This window comes from Pezoporus wallicus, unplaced genomic scaffold, assembly GCF_028554395.1.
Source record: "Pezoporus wallicus isolate ANWC-B61680 ecotype Strahan unplaced genomic scaffold, APGP_CSIRO_Pwel_v1 contig_3365, whole genome shotgun sequence".
Taxonomy (NCBI): Eukaryota; Metazoa; Chordata; class Aves; order Psittaciformes; family Psittacidae; genus Pezoporus; species Pezoporus wallicus.
The window spans coordinates 1259216-1281257 of record NW_026640883.1 but is presented as its reverse complement, the minus strand read 5'-3'; the positions used below and the strand labels follow the sequence as shown (position 1 = coordinate 1281257).

At 45.5% G+C, this 22042-nt stretch overlaps 1 protein-coding gene across 1 annotated transcript in view; it reads right to left on the bottom strand.

The window, feature by feature from the left end:
• Positions 1-7625: 7625 nt before the first annotated feature.
• The window catches only part of CNNM2 (cyclin and CBS domain divalent metal cation transport mediator 2), a 119042-nt gene continuing 104625 nt past the window's right edge, over positions 7626-22042 (bottom strand). Inside the window, exons 6-10 of the mRNA XM_057420977.1 lie at positions 20660-20829; positions 17314-17407; positions 14829-14894; positions 10838-11022; positions 7626-8690 (exon numbers count right to left, since the gene is read on the bottom strand). Coding sequence (XP_057276960.1) covers positions 8481-8690; positions 10838-11022; positions 14829-14894; positions 17314-17407; positions 20660-20829 — 725 coding nt within the window. The 3' untranslated portion in view covers positions 7626-8480. The remainder of the gene's footprint in view (positions 8691-10837; positions 11023-14828; positions 14895-17313; positions 17408-20659; positions 20830-22042) is intronic.

Genomic DNA, 22042 nt, shown 5'->3' with positions numbered 1-22042 from the left:
CACACATCAGGCACAGTCCTCACAGGACCTGCTGCTCTTCCGTGCTGCTGACAAGAGGCTGGGGAGAGAGATGTGCAGGGGGACTGGTCCACCCTGCAGCACAGGAACAGGACAGAGGCACTGGGTGCAGCAAAACCACCCCAAGGCTTGAGCAGACACTGCCCAACTCTCGCTAGCCCAGGGTTCAGCAGCTCAAGAGCTGAGCAAGGCAGAAAGCCCAGTGCAGGGAGAGCACTGGGTGAAATGGCTGCGAGGACAGGGGCTGAGGGTGGCAGAAACACGAACTGGGCGCATGGCTGGGCTGCGGCTGCCCTGCAGGAAAGGGCCGGCTGCTGCTCCGCCAGCATGGAACTGAAGTGATGCTGGGCAGGGGACTGAGCACAGGCTCACCCTCCTGCTCAGAAACAGAGCTCTGCCACTGCAGGCTCTGCACAGCTCTGCTGCCCAAGGCCCAGCAGTGGGGAGAAGACAGCGGCACTGATGCAGGGGCACAGACTCTCTCCATCAGCAACTTCACCACCAGTCGCGTCCCTCGCTGGAGACCCTTGTCACACACGGCCTGGCAGGAACACACGCTACAGAGGGACAGACAGACGGCATCTATGCTTCCGGACGGACAAACATGATCTGTGGAGAGCAGGTTGTAAATAAGGGGGTTTTATTAGTGGAAGAAAAAGACCCTCACCCTTGAGGGGACTTCATAAAGTCAGCTGCTTGCATTGCCACCAGCTTCCCAGCTCCTGCTCAGCAAAACCACCGGCACAGCCCTCCCCAGCTTGAGGACTTTTAGGCCCAGACCCACCAAAGCAAAGAGCAAGACCTGGCTCTAAGGGGAACAGTATCCAGCCTCTCCGTGGCTCTTGGCAGCTGAAGTAGAGATTAAAGAGCAATGATGTGCCAATAGCAGAGATCTGGGTCAGGGATCGTCAACATCAGCCCCACCACCCACGTGCCAAAATCCATCCCTTGGAAATGAGGAGGGGAGGAGCATGGAGGAGGGAAAAATGCATAAACTGGAATGTTCAACAGAAAAAAAAAATCATTTATCTAAAAAGAATAGAAATAAACAAAATGCTTTTAAACAAAATCACAAAATATACAAATAAATCTGGTACAAAATAAATAGGAAAGATTGGAAATCTACAACAAAATCGGAATAATTATAAAATTCATCGTATGACAATCAGTATATGAAACGTATACACTTCATTCAGGAGTTCAGTTGTGCTTATTCAGGTTTATGTACACACATGGAAACACTGTAGTCAGAACACTACAACTCTGGCAACCCCAAGTCATGTACAATATGATACAACTCGCAAAGACCACATACGATGGTGAACAGGACACAGGGAAGAGCCACTGGTATGGAGGGAGAGCGCGGGGACCACGGCAGCCACCAGGAAGGACCCAGCCGCAGGACCACGGTTTGGTGCGAGGTCTCCAGCTGCTCATGGCTTTTGGGAACACTTCTCAAGTACTTGGGTTCTCTGATTCAGTGTTTGGCATCCAGGTGCCTGCCCTGTGATCCAGGTGTTGAGGCTGGCTCTGCAGCTGCACAAAGCACGTGCCAAGGGCTCTGACTCCTTCAGCAGGGCCTGGCCCTGAACTGCTCATAAACCACTCTTGAGCTCAGGAGAGCACAGACTGAATGGGACCGATTGCACTCTCTGAGTCCCTTGTACAGCATCTTCCACCCTTAGCGTGAGGAATGAAGACAGGATGGCCACAGCACCGCCTGTTCCTGACTGCTGCACCTCCTTCTCTCACCTTCCTGAACACTTGCAACTGAACCATAGCAAGAAGAGCAGAGGAACGGCCATGGCCGGTGCCACAGCAGCAGCCGCACTGCCCAATCCAAGCCACCACGATGCAGAAGGACAGAGCACGTACCCTGGGTAAAAACCCACCGGCCAAACCAGCCCAGCCCAGCCTGCTGGGACCTGAGACTTTGAGGCAGGGAGACGCTAGAGCTGATCTAGGCTTGGCCACTCTTGTCACTTCTGCGAACAGAGGAGCTCACCGAGAGACCCCTCCACCCTCCGCACTGCTCTTTGGGTGAATCCAGAAGGCATGCGTTCACTATTGGCACTTCCAACTAAAGCCTATGATCCAGGCTACTTATCTTACACCTGCAAGTTTCTAACTTTAATTTTGACGGATTTGGTACAACAGTGATGCCCAGAGGATTAAAAGAACACCTCCTTTTATAAAGCTCTGCGTTTACCAAACAGCTGAAATGGGATACTATGCTGCTTTGCCAAGCACCAAATGCTCAGACCATTTCTTCCTCCCCAGCAAACCCTGCTACTGACCTGCTGCACTGCTTCCAGAAGGAGAAGATAATAGAGACATCAGATCCATGCCTGGAGCATCAGAGCCACCTGCAGGCACTGGTTTGGCTCACAACAGCTGACAAACCTCAAGCCTGGATGCATGACAGGCAGCAGCTTCTGTCCAGAACGGCCAAACCTCTCCTGATGGGGGGAGAACTAAACATCAAGCACTCCATTAGCCAGGAATCTGTGCTGGAGGGGTGTGGGCAGCCCAGGCAGTGTCCTGTGCAGGACCCCAGTGATCAGCCCTGCTCAGAGGAAAACAGGGCCTGAAGGAGAAACCTCAGGAGAGAGCAGAAAGATGCTTTTCAGCTGGAGACAGAAGACTCACAGCTTTGAGTACCGTACTTCTGAGGTACAGAGCCGCTCAGGAGCCTGTCCTCAGGGTAATGAGAACAACAAGACGTCACTTCGAATTCAACGCTACCGATCTGTGAACCACCTCCATCCACCACCTGTACCGTGCTATGGGTTGGAAGCAGCTTTCCAGCACCCACTTCCCCATCCCTGCAGCTCAGGGAAGAGCGCTGGGATAACCCAGCATTCCAGGCTTCCTCCCAAGGAATGCTCTGGCCTCCCCAGGTTCAGCACCCAGCTTCTAATGGAGCAGCAAATACGCACAACCAAACCAAAAAGCTCAACCGTACCACTTGGACCTGCAGCAAAGGCCTCCCCTTGCCTGGAGACGGCCTCAAGGACACGACCACGAAACTAACCGCGGTGGAACACAACCCAGCTTGAAGGCAGACTGCAGGACAAAGCAAGACACTGAGCAGGATTGCCCGGGAGGCTCTGTGGGAAGCCATGGATACCAATGTATGGGAGTGAGGTATCACCACAGAGATCAACACACAACACACCGACAAGAGACCTGCAACTGAGGGACCAAGTAAAGCAATACAGCAGGGATAAGGGTGGCTTCCCAGACCAGCTTGCAGCACAGAGCTTATTCTCTCTGCTGGTCAAATTAGATGAAGGCTGCTCTCTCCTCCGTGCCATGAAAACATGTCCAGCTTTCAGTCCCATTAGTTAAGCTTGTAATTTCACTATTGGGCCAAACCAACCCTCAGCAGCCAAGGACCATCCTTTGCATCTACTTCTAGCCCCAGTGCAGAGCCAGGCAGCGGGGCAGGCAACGAGCCCAGGGCTGTATCACATCCAGCCTTTCAGCACACACTGGTTTTCTGCTTTGTGCCAGCTTCACACATGGCAGTACACAGTATGAACACAGTATGACCCCTCAGTGCTGGTCAGACACCTTTGGGATGGAGCCTTCAGTGAGTTAGCTGCACAACAACAGGTACTCTTTGAAGCATCCTTTCCCATCCCACCCAGCCCCAGTTTTCTGCTGGGAGTCCAGACACTGGATAACTTGACAACTGGTACACAGATACTAGTTTTAAAACCACAGGCGTGTGTATTAGACATCATATAAAATATGGTACATCTTTCACGTGGGAATGATTTCTATAGATAGTGTATTTCAGCACAAGGAGGATGCATGTTCAAAGGGTCCTGGAGAACGTGGCTGTATTCTCCATCATGTAGGATACTTACATGGGATGCTTGTGAGGAGACAGCGCTGCTCTTTGCCATCCACACCCCTTTGGCTGAGCTCTGCAGAGATCACAGGAAGCACCACTGCTGCCCAAGCAGCCCCTCACACAAAACTACCTCTTTGGTATTCTTTGTGCTGATTTGAGCCAGAGCCTGACACCACCAGTGCCAAAATCTCATCCTCATCTGAGCTGGGTGCTGAAGGCTGAGAAGCAGTGATGGGTGATGTCTATGGGCCATCATGAGCAACTTGCCCTGCTCCTCCTGAGTTTTCTCCAGGTCTGAGGTGAGTGCAAAGGGCCATATCCTGAAACTCCTGCTCTTGCCAGCTCCACCGCACAAAAAGGCACTTAAAGAAAAGAACAAAAAAACCAAACCAAACCAAACTGCAGTGAGGATAAGAGGAGCAGGTCCAGGAGAAGAGAGGAGGAACAGACCAGTGAGCACAATGTGAATGAGTGGCTGACCCCTGTTCTAGCAGGGCCAAAGAACTACAAGCCTTGAGCAGCCAGCTCCAACTGCCCCACACAGATCTCGGCATCATCCCACCACTGCTCAGTCCAGAGCAGGAGTGTGTGTGGGGGCAAAAGGAGCATGAGGGGGAACTAACATGACTACAGGCTTGGAGCAGAATTGGAGAGCAGTGGAAAGACCTGTCCCATGGGGCTTGCTCTGCTGGTGCTACTGGATGGGGGAAGCACCTCATCCTGCCACACTGGCCTTGGGGCCCCTACTCCCTGCCAGCACCCCTTGTCTCTCACCCATCCAGAGTTCTTCCGGGGCAGCAGCCTTCACCTGCACAGGGATCTCAGGGAGTGGGTAAGCTCAGAACAGAACAACAAGCACTTTGTAAACTCTGGAGGGTCTGAGCTTGGGCTCTACAGGGAGGCCAAGGTTGGTTTGCTAAGCCCACCCAGAGCGCCTCTCCACTCAGAGCTAGTGTGCTTCGTATGATCTCCACATCACCAGAGTCAGTCTCATTTGGAGAAAGATTCTCACTGGAAAGCAAGAACATTCCTTCACTCTTTACAAAGATTTGGCAATAGACAGAATTAAAAAAAATAATAATCATAGTTACAACAGATTCAGGTTCATTTCATTTAAAGGAATTTCAACCAACAGGAGTGAAAAAGTTATAATTCACAGTTGTGCATTTAAGATATTAGTGTTGAAAACCTCACTTCAAAGAACTCTTGTGCAAAATTGTATTGACAGTAGAAACCATGGCTAGATGCCCTCCCAGCCTCCCCAGCCAGCAGGCCTCTGTCTGCCTCTGCCTGCGCCCAGAGGCAGACAGAGGAGGGGAACAAAGGCGGCAGTAGCAGTTGACATAGGAAGATGCAGTATCCTTTCTATGGGTCAAAGCCTGGCCGAGGTCTGAGGACAAGTCCAACAATTCCCAAAGCCACCAGCTGGTGCCCTGTGCCGTGGCAATGTCAGGCAGCCCTGCCACACGTCCTTATGGCACTGCAGCATGGCATCTGAGCCCAGCTGCATGCAGGTGGGCAGCCAGCAAGGCAGAGAAAGCAGAACCTGCTCTGGCAAGACACCCCCTGCAAGGGCACAGACTCAGATGCCACAGCATCTCCATTACAGCTGGGAAAGCCAATTCCTGGCACCAGCAAACGCCACCCGGAGGCTCAGAAGTGATCCTGAGCTGGGCTCCTCTGCGTGTGATGATTCCCACCACGAGGGCTGGGAACCCCTTGCATTTGTTAAACAGTAAAACTGTAAATACCCTGAGAACAGGGAGACTGGATTCTTTCCCCTCCAGGGAGAGGACCATGCTTTGTTCTTCAAGCTAATTAATAGTAGCAGCTCCCAACCCCTCTGGGTCAGGTACATATTTTCCATATGAAACACATCTATAATCAACTATTTTTAAGGAAATTATTTCACTTTCCATTATTGGATCTGTACAAACGATGAAAAACAGTCATGCAAAAAATTGCTTGCAAATTCTGAGCAGTGCAGCATGGGCAGAAGCAGGAGGTATTTGCTTTGGGATCACATGGCTTTGGTTGGAAAAAAATTGGCGCTTTCTTTGTTTGCTTTTGTTTGTTTGTTTTTTCTTTTTCTTAAAAAGGAACACAGACACTGACACAAATCCATAACCTGCCCTAAGGAGCAGAAGTCAGATCCAACGAGCAACCTCATGCCACACAGAGAGCTGCCTTGACTTGAGCTTTCCCTCCCTCGGCAGGTTTGACAAAACGGATACTGCATCTCAAGCTCACCACCGTGTCAAACGCCTCCGACAAACTTTTACATTCAGCAACGCTAGGTAACACCTGGTGAGGTGGGTCCCTCGCCAAGGACAAACGCTGGAACATCCCACCAGCTTGCTTTGCAGGAAAGGTGCAATACTGGCAGCTCTCTGGGAACAAGCAGGGGGCTCAGGTCAGCCCTTGCCAATGCTGAGTTGTGTGCTCTCAGCGATGGTGGGCTGGGGGGTATCAAAGCGACTAAGGAAATGCTTTTAGATGGGACTCAAAAAATGTTAATAAGCTAAATGTGACAGTAAGGTTTGAGGGCCTTGTTTCCTCCTCACTGGGTGCACACACTAGATCCTGTGCAATTTCTATGCTTCTTTGTGGGGACTTCATCCTCATGGGTGGCTCTAACGAGTATGTGCACCTTTCCCATTGGGGAGGACAGCAAAAATTAGGGCTGCTTTCTGAAGCCAAACAAGAAAGAAGACACACGCACAGACCGAATTGGCTCTGACCCACACAGTCCCCTTTCCTGCAAGGAGATCCTGCAGCACAATATTGTACCTTTCCAGCCACTGTTCACAAAGACAGACCATGGAAACTTCCCCAGCCCGCAAGCAGGAGAGACGGGGCAGGCACAGAGCGCTCTGGCAGTTGCATTTGGGGCTGGGGGCTTCTTTGAGGGACAGATGAGATTATCTGGATATAAAGAAAAGAAGGGAAATGCTACATAGCCAGGGGCCATGGAAGGCTCTCCAAATAGAGAAACTGCAATGCCTGATTTATTTAATCTCTCCAGATACCAAGGGTAAAGTTCACATTTTGTTTGAGAGCATGAAAGGGAGAGAATCAGAGAGAGATGACTTTTCTTCATTTGAGGACTTAGACTCCATCTGTGGGAGTGGGGAATGTGTGATGCACAACTGCCACAGGGTGCCTCCTGCTTGCAATCATTCTGCATTCAGGTTTTTGGGGTGGAGGAATCGGTTTCTGCTGCCCAACGCAGGGTGCCCTGCGCTAGTGGCAGCTGGATGGGAGGCTCTCTGCTCTGCTACCACAGGAATCCCTAAACTGGCTGTTAAAATGGGCAAGAGAGAAGGACATATACTAAAATCCACTCAAAGGAAGGAACGTGGCTGGGAACAGCCTGGAAACGAACCTCTCCGAATCCCTGAAGTGCAATACACTCGCGTCCAGAAAGTTTTGTCAGTTCTTGGAGAGAAAAGGACGGTCCCGACTCCTCAGCAGAGCCCATCCTTGCACTGGTAGAGGTTTACTGTCACCTGGAGGATGTACTTTGGGCATAACTGTAGCAGCATCTTTTGTGTTAATACTTGAGATTGAAGAGGGGTGGGGATTGATGGCCTGTGTTCTTTAGCAAAGACTGCACATCTGCACATCTGGCCAAGGTGCAGACTGCTACAGCACATGAGTGCTTAAAACCTTCTCATTTTGGGGTGCACACATTACTTCACCATGCAACTGTCAGGAACATCAATTAAAAAAATCGCCCAGTTACTTCATTATGGAAAATTATGCCTGGCTTTCATTCCATGAGATTGTAGTTTTGCTAATTGACTCCTTTCCCTCAGCATCACCTTCAACATAACATAATGGAGGTTACAAAACTGTAAGTGTAACATCGCTTCTGCCTGTTTTACAAGGAAACCTTCTGAAATTTGAGACATCATTAAATACCAAAGTAGCCACTCCTTCCTTGAATTGTAACTGGAAGAATGTAATAGTACTCATCCCTTGGCCTTCCAGGTGGTTGAAACCAGAGGCTCCCCAAAGCTCGCTCATTCTTAAGATACAAATAACATACAAGTACCAGTTGCTAACTTCAACAGGGCCACAGAAAGGACCAGAAAGGGGTGAAAAGAGGCCTAAGGACATTGGAGCCAATTCACAAAGCCACAACAGAGCCCATTTGAGGTTCAGGAGGGACAGAAACAATTTAAAACTCTGTAAAATACTTTTTAAAAACAAGATCTCTCTTGAAAAAATAACTGGAGGAGCTTTGAAACTTCTCCATATGTGTTTGAGGAGGAAAAACCCAACAAGGATCAAAAATACAGATAAAAAATAAACACAATTCTATTTTGCAAGAAGTATTTTCATCGTTCTCAAGGGTGGCTCACCATTCCCAAAATACAGTTGGGGCTTTATTCTCTCTTGCTCTTTGCTCCTTTCTTTCTGTTTCTTCCTCTTCTGCTCCCAGAATGGACACAAAAGTCTTTGGTCTCAGAACACTGGATGCAGCACAGTGTTGCAAGCACATACTAACGGTGTTCACACTCGGGGAGGAGGCAGGAAGGAGCAAGGGCTGGTCCTGCTGAGGAGATGGGATGGGTGGGTTGTAGGGAGTCAGCTCCTAGATGGCTCCTTCACTGTGCATACTGTGGTTGGGCTTGTTGTGAGTCACACAGTTCTGTTCATTCAGCAGGTTTGCTGTCTCATCTGGCAAACCATCATGCAGCTCCGTAAGAGTCAGTTCGATTTTAGTGTTTTCACTGTCCGAGGACTGAGGTGTTTTGTCCATCCGGGATGCCATCAGGGCGTTTTGGTACTGCTGTCTTGAGATCTGCTCCAAGAAGAGAAGGAATAAAACCAGTCACACTTTTGTGTCTCCTGTGGGACCCACTGAGAAAATAAAGTGCCCTCCCTTTCCAGATGATCACACTTCAAACCCCCTGTTTACCTGTTTCTATAAAACATCCCTGCGCTTTGCAAGCATAGAGCATCCCAACTCAGCACCACAGCATGGTGACATTTTCAGACAAGGCAGAAGCACAGAGCTGTGCAACCACCATGCTGTTCAAAGGCAGGGATTTATTCCTATGCAGAGATTTTGAAATCAGCTCTCCATTTCCTTCTAATCATGCATATTTTTAGGGCCAGAACCAGAGTTCAGCGAAGTCTTTCTCCCAGCTTCAGTGAGCTCCTGGTGTGGCTCTAAGAGTCCCAGCCAGAGAGTACAAGCATTACTGCTCTTGTCTAGGCCAGCAAACGCAGCAGGAGCTACAGCCTTATTCTGACACAGAAGGACATTCAATTCTAGGAAAGACTGGGATCTCCATGGATATGACTCCAAATTAGTCTCTGCAAGAGCTGGTTGCACTCAGCAGAACAGTCACGATTACAGCTGGCCTAGAGCACAGTGTGTTACTGCCCACGATGCCCCATAGGCAAGGAAGCCTACAGCCCCATATATCTGCATATGGTGGTAGAGGACAGAATTCCTCCTGCAGCCGCAAGCAACCTGCCCCATAAACTCCTCCAGGTCAACTTTCTCAGCCAGGACAGGCAGCAGGATGCACGTGCACTGGCAGCCCTGTGTGCTACAACAGCAGTGGATCATCTCAGCAGGAAGGAAGGTGGAAAAGGTGAAACAAGGCTTTTAGAAAACCGTATGTTTCAGTAGCAATGCAAAAGAGAGACTGGAAATGGAGAGAGTCAGATGGACCAGGTCACAACTCCAAAAGCAAAATCCAAAACATGCACGAGCAGGTCTCAACTCTGGTTTACAAGGTATTAACTGAATAAATGCCCATGTGGCACAGTGAAAACACTAATGTTGAGTACTCTGTCCTGTGTGTAAAGCAGAGTGATGCAAAAAGAGGAGTGTGGGTGAGTGCAGAGGCATGAGACAGTTTAGCATTCATTAGCCTCAGTATGAAAACAGTGAGAGTTGGAAGGACTCCCCATAAACCAGCATAAAATGAGTAGCTGCTCTGTACAGCAGATTAGCCATTGAGAGCTGCAGTGAGAAACATTCACCCAGTGATAAATACTTACTGATCTAAGCCTTGAAGGCTTGAACCATCAACCAGTACAACTGAATCTGTTGAGTTCTCAGTGCGAGACTGTACTCTACTGTTAAAATTTGGCTACAAGAATAATTGATTTAACATTCTAGTATTTCTACTCTACTCTACATTCCTAATATTGACTTTGACAGAAGTTGAGTTCACAAATCATTTGAGCTGCATATAAAGAAACTGTGAACATGCATTTAAGAAAAGCACCAAGGTCAACTTCTGGCCATGGGACATCAGCTTCCCTGGACTCTCAGCTGGCCTGGAATTGCTGCCAGCATTAGCTGTTCCTCAGCTCAGCTAGACTTCCTATCCCACAGGACTCAAACACATTTCAGCGTGGGATGCACCATGCTGGGAGACAGAGATGTATTCATGCAGCAACTCACTGGTAGGATGAGACATGAACCTAACATGTGAAGTTAAGATAAAGAGAAATATCCAAGACTTCTCCAAGCAGAAGGATGACAAGTTGGAAAGTAAGATCAAGAACCCAAAACTGAAACCAAAATCAGAAGTGAAAAAAGGCTGCAGCCAACAGAAAATGTCTCATCCCTTCGAAAAGGACACTGGTAATGAAGGATCTCCATTTCTGATGGCTCCAAAGGCTCCACAAAGATATGTCGTTCATGACTAAAAGCAAAGAGAGGTTATTTTCTATTGTCTTTCCTCAAGGGACCTGAAATCCAGAAATTTATGTGACCAATCTACTTATGAGCCTAAAGGAGAAGGGTGAAGACGAATCAATGGACAGCAGATACTGGGAGAAAGTAACTTAAAGTGATTTTCAGACGGCTACTTTCATAATCCTGTTTACTCACAAGGCGATCAAAAGAGACCTCCCTTCCCCAGGCTCTCCATCCTACCAGCCAAGCCCGGCTTTCCAGCAGGGCCTTTCTAGCTTTTTTCCTACCTTGACAAACTGAATGTCTGAGATTGCTTTCACTGAGTAGTCCGGAACATACACTTGGAGGAAAGATGCATTCAGCTGGTTGTTGCTGCTCCCTAATGTTGGTGTCACTGCATCGATGCGATCACTTCGGTTTAAAGAGTCTGAGTGATTCAAGCCGCAGGGCCGAGGTGGAGATTTATTTTCGGCTGAGAAACAGGCAAGAGTGAGAGATTTCTTAAATCAAGTAAGAAATATTTAAAGCCACCAGTTTCAAAGGGACATAATACATCATGATGTAGCACAAAAGAACTGCAAGTAATTAATCCACTGATAACTAGACATGCAGTTAAACAACCCAGTTACTCTGAAAAGGTACAATTTGAGGCCAGAACTGATAGCTGACACCAGTGAATATGCCTTAAACAAACCTAGTTGGGTTTATGCTGCAACGTGCCCTGTGCACAGCTGATGACAGTGCTTCAGCTGATGACAGTGCTTCAGCTGATGACAGTGCTTCAGCTGATGAGTGGTAACCACCAAAGAAAGGTCACTTCCCAAGGCTCCCTTACAGAAGTTCTTGATAGTAAGACCATGCTTAACAGATTCCTTTATTTTTTTCTTACTAATTTAAAATCATAACTCCATACCAAACCTTTCATCCACAGTCAGCTCCAGCTAACTCTTCCTCCCTTTTATTCCATCTGGTACCAACATATGCCTTGTTCCCTGAATTAGAGCAGACATTTTCAGATCATAATTGATAGAGTCATCAGTGGACCAGAGAGCAGTCTACATGGCTAATTCAATGTTTCCTCAAGTATCTCCCAGCGCTTAAAGGGGCAAAAACTCTGTGAAGGAGAACAAGCTCCATGCGGTACATGCCAGCCAGCAAAACAGGGAAACTAGTCTGGGCTACAGAGAAAAATCTGTGTCCAGGAAAGGAGTAAACTGGAGACAACATTTTCTATTACTGGCCTTTAACCACTGTAAGGTTTTACTTGAAACCCTCGCAGCCGTCCCCTGCGAGTGTGACTGGGCACAGTTCAGCTCAAGTAAACATGCTTTCAGGAAGCCACATTCTGCATCTCTAACTTTCACTCACACAGTGACCCAGAAGAAAGGAGGGCAGAAATACAGCCTAAGAGAGACCCCAAGTCCTCCTGCCAATGGGCTTCTCCCTGGGTGCACACACAGTATATGCTGATCTAAGACCTGCCTTTTGGACTGGTGATTTTTGGATCCTAGTTCAGTCAAATTTCATTCATCCAGCCCAAACGTGATGTAAATGATGCTACTCAACCTTCACATGACCCCCATTCGCAGCTGAAAGATCATTTTCATATAATCTTAACATACAAAGCCTCTTCAAACAAATTGGCAATGGTATCCTTGCAAGCTTTACAAATTCTTTTTTTTTTTTTGAAGACTTCAAGATATATAAACTTATTTCTAAAAAAAAAACAAACCAAAACAACAAAAAAAAAAAAAACCAAAACCCTCCCTAAAATTCAACCCTACCTCTGCCACTTAATCACTATAAATAAAATCTTTCCTTGCACAAATGGCAGAGCCTGTTCTACATCCCTGCATCCAGCCTTTCCTAAACCAAACACTTTAGATGTTTCTAGATGCACAGCAAAATTGCCCTGTTTTTTATTTCTCACTTGCAAGTCCTCTGACATCTTTAATTTTAGGAAAGGGAACAGAAAAATACAGGTTCTGACAATTTGGCAATTTTTCTGCCATTTCTGCACTATGGAATTAGTGCAGGTCCCTATGGCAACACCAAGTACAGGCTTAGGGGGAAGCACTCCCCTGCAAGATTTTTCTCCACACTAACTTGCCATCTTGAAAGCCACAGCAGGCTGCAATAACTGCTGCCAGGAGCCAAAACTCTATCTTCACACAGAGCTTGACGCTGCAATTCCCACTGGACAGCAAGGAACTGTGAAGGCTGAGTGCATTTGTCCTGTCTTTCCTACTTGCATACATGAAATTCATCTCTATATGACAAGAACAGCATCATTGCTGATCAGCATAAAGATTTCCATCTGGCTTAGCTTTATACTAGTGCGACTATATCTGCTCTTTCTTTTCACCTGGCTCTTATAGTACATTACTAAGAAAAAACAAAGGAGGACAGAGAGCAACGTGACAAAGCATTTATTAAAACAAAAACAAAAAAAATGGGACAGGTGAAACAAAAGGACAGAACAAAAAAGGATGATTACTAAAAATCTGAGGGAAAGGACATCACTTCTGGACCATGTAAAGTCAGGAAGGGAGAAGGGAAGTTAATGATGAAGGGAAGATAACAGGAAGGGCAGATGATAGAGGAATACCAGGAAGGTCCATGTTTCCAGAACAGCACCCTGCCAGCCTCCTAGCCGGTCAGTCCTGATCTAAAGAGGTCTTTTCTACTCAGATTTTCCCATACCTCACCTTCCTACACAGGGGATAAAGACCACAAAAGACACAACAAACCATCAGTACAACTGTGTTATGAATTTGGAGTTAAACAACAGGATCCTTTTTAGAAGAACCCAGTAGAAAGTTTCTTCAAAACTGATACCACGTTGCCATAGTGACTAGGCTTACCATATCAGTTCCTTTCAAAGGAGACTCTTCCCATTGTATTTCATTATTGATTTTTCATCGAGTTTTTTTAGTTGGAAAAAGAGCTGTGAAAATATGCTTGACATTTATATTGAAAACAACTTGCATGTGCAAAGTGTATACTTATTGCAGCAAGGAAAAGGGGGAAAAAAAGGAAGATCTGGCAAAACAAAAGAACCAAGCTAAAAAAGATAATCAAAGCCTCTGAGCTTAAAAGAAGACCATCAGGTACTTTAATTAAAGAAAGATTAAACTTCTCCCCCTTCTTTGAAGTTTAGCAGCAGGAAACTTTAACAGGGCAGGAAAAAAAACCCTGCAGGGCAACAACCTGTACTTTGTTTGGAATGTGCATGAGACTAATTTAAGGACTGACAGTGAAATACACTTTCAAAAGGGAAAAAAGGAGAGGAGGAACATACAAGAAGCAGATGGTGAAAGTTTATGAAACGCATGATATGCATTAATGTTTAAGAGATGTTTCACTTAAATATGCGTATCATTATCTTGTTTGCTTTTAGGTCTAGAGAAAAACATTTCATCTGAAAAAGAAAACTTCAAAAGGAAGAAATATGTTCACTGTGGCCCAAACTATTTTAGGATTGTGCTTTTCCAACAGGCTTTCTTGATAGGTTTCCATTTCTCTCAACTATTCTGTGCATGCAGTGACCCTTCCCAATTTCCAAACGCTCAGTCACCGCTCAGAGCTCTTTTTGGCCCAGTTTTGTTCCCTCCTTGGTCTCTGCTCTCCAAAGGGATTTCTGTGTCAGCCAACTTGGTTATTCAGCAAGGAAAGGTCTTTAGTAAAATGGGAACCAGAAAACCCCACAGGAGGTCCCACAACCTTCTTGCACATTCCATTGCAAATCCGTCCATCACTGTGCCGGGCCATGGCATTAACCTCACTGACAGAGCTCTCAAAGCTTTTGAGGAATTGAAATGGCCAGACTACACAAACCATAGAATTTATCCGTATGAGGATATACGGATTTTTTCATTAAAGAAGTTTTCCTTTTATGGCAGTTTAGCAGCAGACATTCTCCTCTGCCAAACGCATTTTCTTCAGAAACCTTTAAGCCTCAGCTTGGGGGAGAAAACCTTCTTCAAAAAAAATCTTCCCTTCTAATTTTCCACCAGTGCACATATGAGAAACAAGACAAACCACACATTATCAAATACATTTTCTTCAACGTGTTTTTAGTTCTTCCCATTTTGATGGCTCTGTTACATTGCTACCAGTTACCACAAATGAAAGTCCAGGATACCTACCTGTGAGGCATAACTCTGTGCTGGACTTCTCCCTAACAGGCAAAGGGGTCAGAAAATACAGACTGCAGCTGACTTTTTATGGCATCAGGGCAGTCACAAGAATGGTGAAAATAGAAGCATGCGGATTTACCTGGAGAACCTGCTGCTAACAACTCTGTTCTGCTGACAACAAAGGTACGAGACAGGGACAAGGGAACTAGAAGAGGGAGAGAAAAAGGATGAGATCACGACCAGAAAGGCGGCAGCTATCCACACTCGACAGGGGAAGGAGCCAGTTCACACACTGAGGAACTAAAACCAAAAGGGCAAATCAACTGTGAGAAAGTAAAGGGTTAAAACAAAAGCAAAACCAACAAAAAGAAAAACAATTAAACAATTTTAGGAATAAATCAAAAAACAAGCCTAAGGAATTACAGTGAAGTGAACAATTTTCAGTTGCTAATTTGAATGATTATCCAAGCATAGAAGAGTCCATCAAGGTACACTCAGTTTTGAAACAATTCAAAAGAAGCAGTGGTGCCCACTCCAGCCTGAAAGGCAAAGAGTTAAAACAAGCCAGGAAGCTTTCATGGATGGTGCTCCTTACAGGAGTCAGACAAAACCAGAAACAAAACCAAAAGACACTTCGCAGTTCCTCAAGTTTTCAGTAAAATGTCAAGCGAGGCTGTGATCCTCTAAGCAATTCTTTTACAGGATGGGAATCGTAGTGCTCATCATTACTGCAAATCCCTCCCCAGCTACAGTTAAAGAAAAAAGCTTCTTTTGACGGGTTTTGGGTGTTTGTTATTTTTTGGTTTATGTGTGTTGTTTTGTTTATGGGGTTGAAAGCGCTTGTTTTGGGGGCTATTTAAGGCTTTACTTTCCTTCTACTGACTTCAGATTTCAGGTGGGGGAAGCAGGCACATCAACTCTAATCAGGACACACAGAAGAGCAGTTTCTCTTGTTCAGAAATTACTTACAGTTCCACTGAGCTTTCCTGTCTACACTGAGCAACAGGAATTTCAGGATGCTACAAGACATTGTAAAACAAATTCTCTGACACCTGGAGGAAAAGCCAGTAAAATAAGAGGCCTAGTACTAGTAAAAGTCAAGCAGTTGAAGGCAAACAAATCCAATGTTGGCCAAGAATACTTCAAAATACTGCATATCCTCAAGTTTGACATGACAAAACCCAAGACAAATTTCAGGGTACATACAGGAGATCATTTGACCTCACAGGACTTGGGGCAACTGACATGGCTGTGGGGATGGTAAGCAACACATAAAAAAACCCCAACAACCCACACATGAAAACATTCAAACTGAACAATGCTAGCAGAACAGATGCCACAAGTGATTTCCAAGCACAGGTCTGGTGGAGAAGTGACCGCGTCTAACCCAGCTCTGTGCTTGGCCCATGTGCTATTGCAAAAGCCGAGCCGTAAAGCTGGGGGTACAGTGCAGTTGTACCCAGGTGTCATGAATCCTTGTGACCACTGTTCTGCTGCCATTCAGTGCTCTGCACGCTTTCTCATTTGCAAGCCTCAAAAGGTATGAGCTCGACTGATCAAATTAAAGTGACATAATGAAGGAAGAATTAGTCTTGTCTGTAAAAGCGAACTCACGCGTTCAAGAGAATTGATGCTTAATAAGGCTAGACTCATAATCTAAAAATCATTTTCATTCCAGTGCCATTTGCTAATGTACATACACATATGTACACATACGCAAAGGGAGTGCTCATGAGTATACAGCTAATACAAGCAGCCTCTCAAGTGGAACGTATACCCTGCTGTGACAGGAGGACCAGATTTCAGCATGAAAAATGTCTCTTCCTGAAGCTAGGCAAGCAGCTTTGTGTCAGCAGATGGCCAATGCCAGGACCAGTGCCCCAGCTCTCCCCAAAAGGGCTGTAGGGATTCCCAGTTGAGGTTGAGATCTTAGAAGTGACACTGCTGGCACCAAAATACATCACCAAATGCTGAAATACATCACCGTAGCCTGCTTTTGGTGGATTATAAGACAATCCCCCAACCTGTGCCTGTGAAGTGGTGGCTTGTGCAGCTACCACTTGTTTGCTGGGAATTGTCTTGCATCTCGGTGGGAACCAGCTCACACTTCATCCTCAGGCACGAGCTTATCCCCCTTGCCGGTTTCTCGGATACATTTCCACACAAGCTGACAGGAACAATCGCTTTTCTTGCACTGCTGCCCCCCTTTTCCTCAAGATGGCTTTAAAAGTAAGACTGTAAAGCAAACCATTGCCAGCCTAACCGGGCGTTTGTACTTGCACCACTAGATGTCCCTCTGCCACTGGTTATTTGTTCCCGCTAATTCCCTGGTACCCTACAGTGAGCAGAACTACAAAGGTGTCCTTCAGTACCACATCACTCACTAAGGCCAACACTGGCATCCTCCGGGGGCTGGCAAACCACTCTGTTTCGGAGACAGCGCCAGCGTCGCCACCGGCCAGGACCCTTCCCAGGGATGCTGTGCAAGGCAGGCAAGGAAGTACAGATAACATCAGCCCAGGGACACAGGTGGGTATCCTGAGCAGACTCCTCCTGCTGCACTCACAAGACTAGAAGGCTTGTGCAAGGAGAGCATTCCAGAAGCAGAAGGTAAGAGGACATACCTGGCGATGCTGTGAGGGCCATCACCCCATAGTAGGAAAAAGCACCAGCTTCAAACTTCATCCCCTCTTTCCCAGCCTCCACTTCCACTTTCCCCTGTTAAGGAAAAGGAGAGAGAGCTGCAATTAAAAGGGACTGTAGGTCTCAAGGCACAAGACCAAACTTGAGCCCTGAAAGCTAGTCTTGCCTGACATTCCTAAACAGCGTCATGGTCCCTGCAGCGTATAAGGGTGCCTGAACAGTGACAGACCCTTGTGCCCTGAGCTATCCTAGTCTTTGGTGTTCTGTGGCCAGCAGAAGTCCCTGCAGAGGAGTGGGATCACTTCAGGGTGGTGCCCTGTTCCAAGTGTTGCCAGGCTGCTTTCCCTCAATGCAGAGTGAAAAAGCATTCCCTCAGTATCACAACAAGCTTGTAAGTAGCCCAGACATCTAGGGTCTGGAGAAACCAAGATGTTCACATGTTCACAGAAAAAATCCCACTAACACAAGCATAGGAAAGGGAGATGGAAGACAACACACAAGGAGGAGATTCCCACAAAACCAAAGCCCTTATTCCTGAAGGAGGAATCTTGGGGCTACTTTGGGTTTCTTGGTTTCTATCAGTTTTACATATTCCGGCACTTAAGATCCTGCTCTTCTGCAGAGTCTTACCTAGAAGGACCTTCAGTGCTTCCCAAGGTGTACAAAACTACACTACCATGCAAGTGCACCCAGTTCTTATGTGGGCTTAACCAAATGTTGAACATCAAGTCCTGCAAAGGACTCCAGAACAGAATGACCACATCAAGCACAGCTGTAAAAACCCCAATTACTTTGGTATACAAGTAGCTAAAAATAATTGGCCATCCTCATTGGTACTGCACTGAGAGTTACAACACACCACTGCAGACAGAAAAAATCTCATGCAGTTTTCAGGCCGAACTACACAAAGTTAGGGTTTTAGTCAAACAACATAATTACCTGCAGTGCTTTCCCTCTGCTAGGCTGGAAAGGGCAGAGACTGCCTGTCCCATGTGGACTAAGTAGACTGAACATCAACTGGACACAATCGTGTCAAAATGCATCCAAAAGGTAGATTTTATTTCTGTCTGTTTATTTCATTTAACACCATTTAATATAAATAATTATGCTTTTAGCTTTACAGTACAGGAAAATGTGAAAATGAACTCAACCTGCATCAGCCCTGATATCAAGTCAGTTTGTTTAACTGTCCCACATGAGAAAAAACACAAAATTTACCTAGCAGGAAAAGAGTGCTCACAAATCCACTTTCCTGCTATCACAAGCAAGAACTTCATATAATCCCTTTTAAAACCAATTTCACTTCACAACACAAATAAGTAGCTTATTTGTTCATTATAAGCCTTCCAAAAGGTGAGATTTCATCCTCCAGGCAGAGACTGGTTATAAACAGAGCTCACAACCTACTTATTTTAAGTAGGTTGAGAGCTCTGGTAAACTGTAGGTAAATAACTACTAACCTGGTAGTTATTCACCAGCCAAGACTAGGTCTCTAAAATACATACACAGCCAGGCTTTGATCTTCACATACAGTCAGTCTGGAGTTAGTAGCTAAAGAAAAACTACCACAGCAAGTTCAGTTTCAGTTCCAAGACCAGTGTGCTCTACCAGCACACTCAGCACCTCCAAGCTTCCCATATGAAGACCAGCCATGCTTGGTATAGGCACAGAGGCTGCAAAGCCGCTAAGAGGTCCCCATGCATGCTATGAGATGCGTTCTGCCCTGTTTAAATGCATGCACATGCAGTTTCTGGTTTTCCACTGTTTAATGTCCCAACAGGAATTTTGAAAAAACACCATGCCAAACCCAAATCCCAAACTGTTACAGAAGAACTTCCCATTAGATAAAAGCTGTTACAAACAGGTAACATTCCACCTAAAATAGTAACTTTACAGAGATTAAACTGATACATTTAACACAGAGAATATACCTTTAATTGTGTTCTGGCATGTATTTACTTTGAAGGTATTCTTGGTCTCTTGACAAAAGAGAGTTAAGTCCACTTAAGTAACAAAACCAGAAGATTTATTCCCTCTTGATCCCTGCAGAACCAACCTTGTTACCATTTTTATAGTATGCAAGACTCAGTTTTCCAAATGCATTATAGAGCTTGCACATTGTGTTGGCTAAATATTTATTGATTCCAGGAAAAGCTCAGAAAGAACTCATTGTTCTTCTGTATTGCCCATGTCCTCCTTTTGCATCTTTGCAGCATTACCTCATTCAGGAGCATTATCTTGCCTCTGGAATATTTCAGATGGCAACAATTCAGCTCATAAGAAAGAACAGCTAAAGAGCTACCAGAGGCTCCCCAATCCCTTGACAAAATAAAATGAACCTTTTTTAGAAGAGAACTACATTGAATCCAAAATTCCATATTCCAGTGCTTTCTTAATTCCTTATCACTGATAATGTTTAAATCCCCCTCCTTTTCTTTTTTTTAAGGCCACATTAAGGAAGATTTCAAGGCCTGTGTTACAACAAGCTATGATGCTTGTGTTTTTATAACCAAAACCAATTTCAGTTATGCAGGATAGAAACATAAGCACCTTTCTAGCAAAATCACTCTTAAAGGACTGTTTCTTGCTCCTGCTCAGACAGTGCCAGATGGAAGCTGCCTTTGTGTAAAGCTTTACCTAACTGATCAAGTGTTCCTGTGAAGAAATAAAACCCGAGAGATAACAGCACTGGATGCAATCCTGTACAGAACAAGCAGAAAACAGTCCTTCCACACCACATCCAACTTCAATCTAAAACCCCCTCAAATGCTGCCGTGTCAGGGTAGGGCAAGTAATGGGACGGCAGAGTGCCCAGGAACCACAGGGGCTGTGGCAGGAAGTGGCATCAGTTCAGTAGAGGGTGCAGTGCCCTCACCAAACCCTGAGCTTCTCAAAGCACCAAAAGGTACAGTCTTCAAAATTGTACAGAAAAATGTCATTTCCTGACAAAGCTGTCAAACTCCTCATGCCAAAAAGCATCCTGGCCAAACTCCTATAATGTGGCATGTATTTCCATCCTTATTTTCCAAGCAATGCCAGCTGGATGAAGGGATTCCCTTGCATTGCCTTCCCTAGAGTTACCTAAGGTAATTTTCAACAGATGACTAAGTGGGAAGTGCTGTCTACCCATCACAACTGGTTTAACTGAAGATGAAAGCAGCTGAGTGAGAAGTTAAAGGTTAGCAAGGTCATAAAGGAGGCAGGAGCACTTCCCAGGAGCCATAGTTCTATTCCCATGTTTGAAAGAAGACAAGTGGAAGAGGTATAGAGAGGGGTATGTCAGGAGCTTAAGGATTTTGCACATAACTACATAACCATATGTCTGACCTGTAAAATGAGAATAAAGTAGTCAACGGGCTTGTTTCGCTGGTAGAGGTAGTGTTCTGGGGCTTTCTTGTTCTTCTCATCATATTTCAGCTCCTGGATGACGTTGGGATGTTTTAGCAGCCTGAGAAGAATCTTCTCTGACATCTGGGATGGACCAAATGCTTCTACTTCTATAACACAAGATACAATTTGGCATTAAACTTCATATGTGTGGCAAGAAGTTAGCAATACTTGTTAATAAGCATTTGCCTAAAAAAGACACACAGATGCAGAAAGATCCATTATGGAATTGCAGGCTTCCTGTCTTTTGAGACTGTTAGATTTGTAAGAGGGGAAAAAAAAAAAACAGAAACACCCCAACTTCATTACTTAAGTATTTTCTGAAACAACCAAAAACCATGTCTTCATCTGAAAGGGAAAAGAAAAAGGCAGACTTGCCCTCTTGAGAGTTCAGAATCACAGTTGTATAGGCTTACTGGAGAGTTGTATAAATGGAAAAGCTTTACAGTTGGGGCAAAGAGAACCTTTGAATTTGTTTTTTCCTTCCTTGAAAGGTATTAGTTATTACATTTATTGCACTTCGAAAAAACAAAACAAAACAACCAAATCACCATTTGGGGCTTAGAAGTTGCTCTACATAGATGCTCTACATAAATCAAAGGCACAGCTAGGGCTGCCACAGTTCATATGGGAAGAGTTACTCAAAGTGAGAGACAGTGCAGGTCAGTTCAAACCATGTGGGATTCATGCCTGACACACAGAACACATTCCCTATCCACTTGTCCTTCAGTGTTCCCAACAGGAGCTGTTTGAAGCAGAAAAGCTCATCCTTGTATAGGAAAGTTAAGCCAGGGACGTCGAGATTTACACATGCAAATTGATAAGCTTTCCTAACACTTCGTTTAAGAACAGGCCCATTAATGACACAGTACCTTTCTTCTTCCAAACATACTATTCTCAATTTAGAACAGAGAAACCAAAACTGTAGCTTTCATTTTATTTAGCAGTGGCTTCACAGACAGACCTGGATTTAAGCTACGCAACATTTTCATTCACAAAACAAGTAGAGAAGCAGCACTGTTAAGACTATGTCTGTTGAGCAGGTTTAGGGAACTCCATCAAGTCTTGTACCACTACATGAACAATGCCTTGCTTGCTGGTAAATCCACATCTTCCTGTTGAACTGCTTCCTTTCACCAAGGACATGCTCATGTGCACATGAGCCATAGGAGTCCAAGCCTTTAAAGGAATTACTGCCCCTCAGCTGAGATGTGATAACCAAACATATGTGTTTCCTTCAAGTCACAGAGGCAAAAAAAGAAAGAATGAAGGCAGACTAGGAGCATCTAGACAGGCAGTTACTGCATCTTAGAGCAGGGGAAG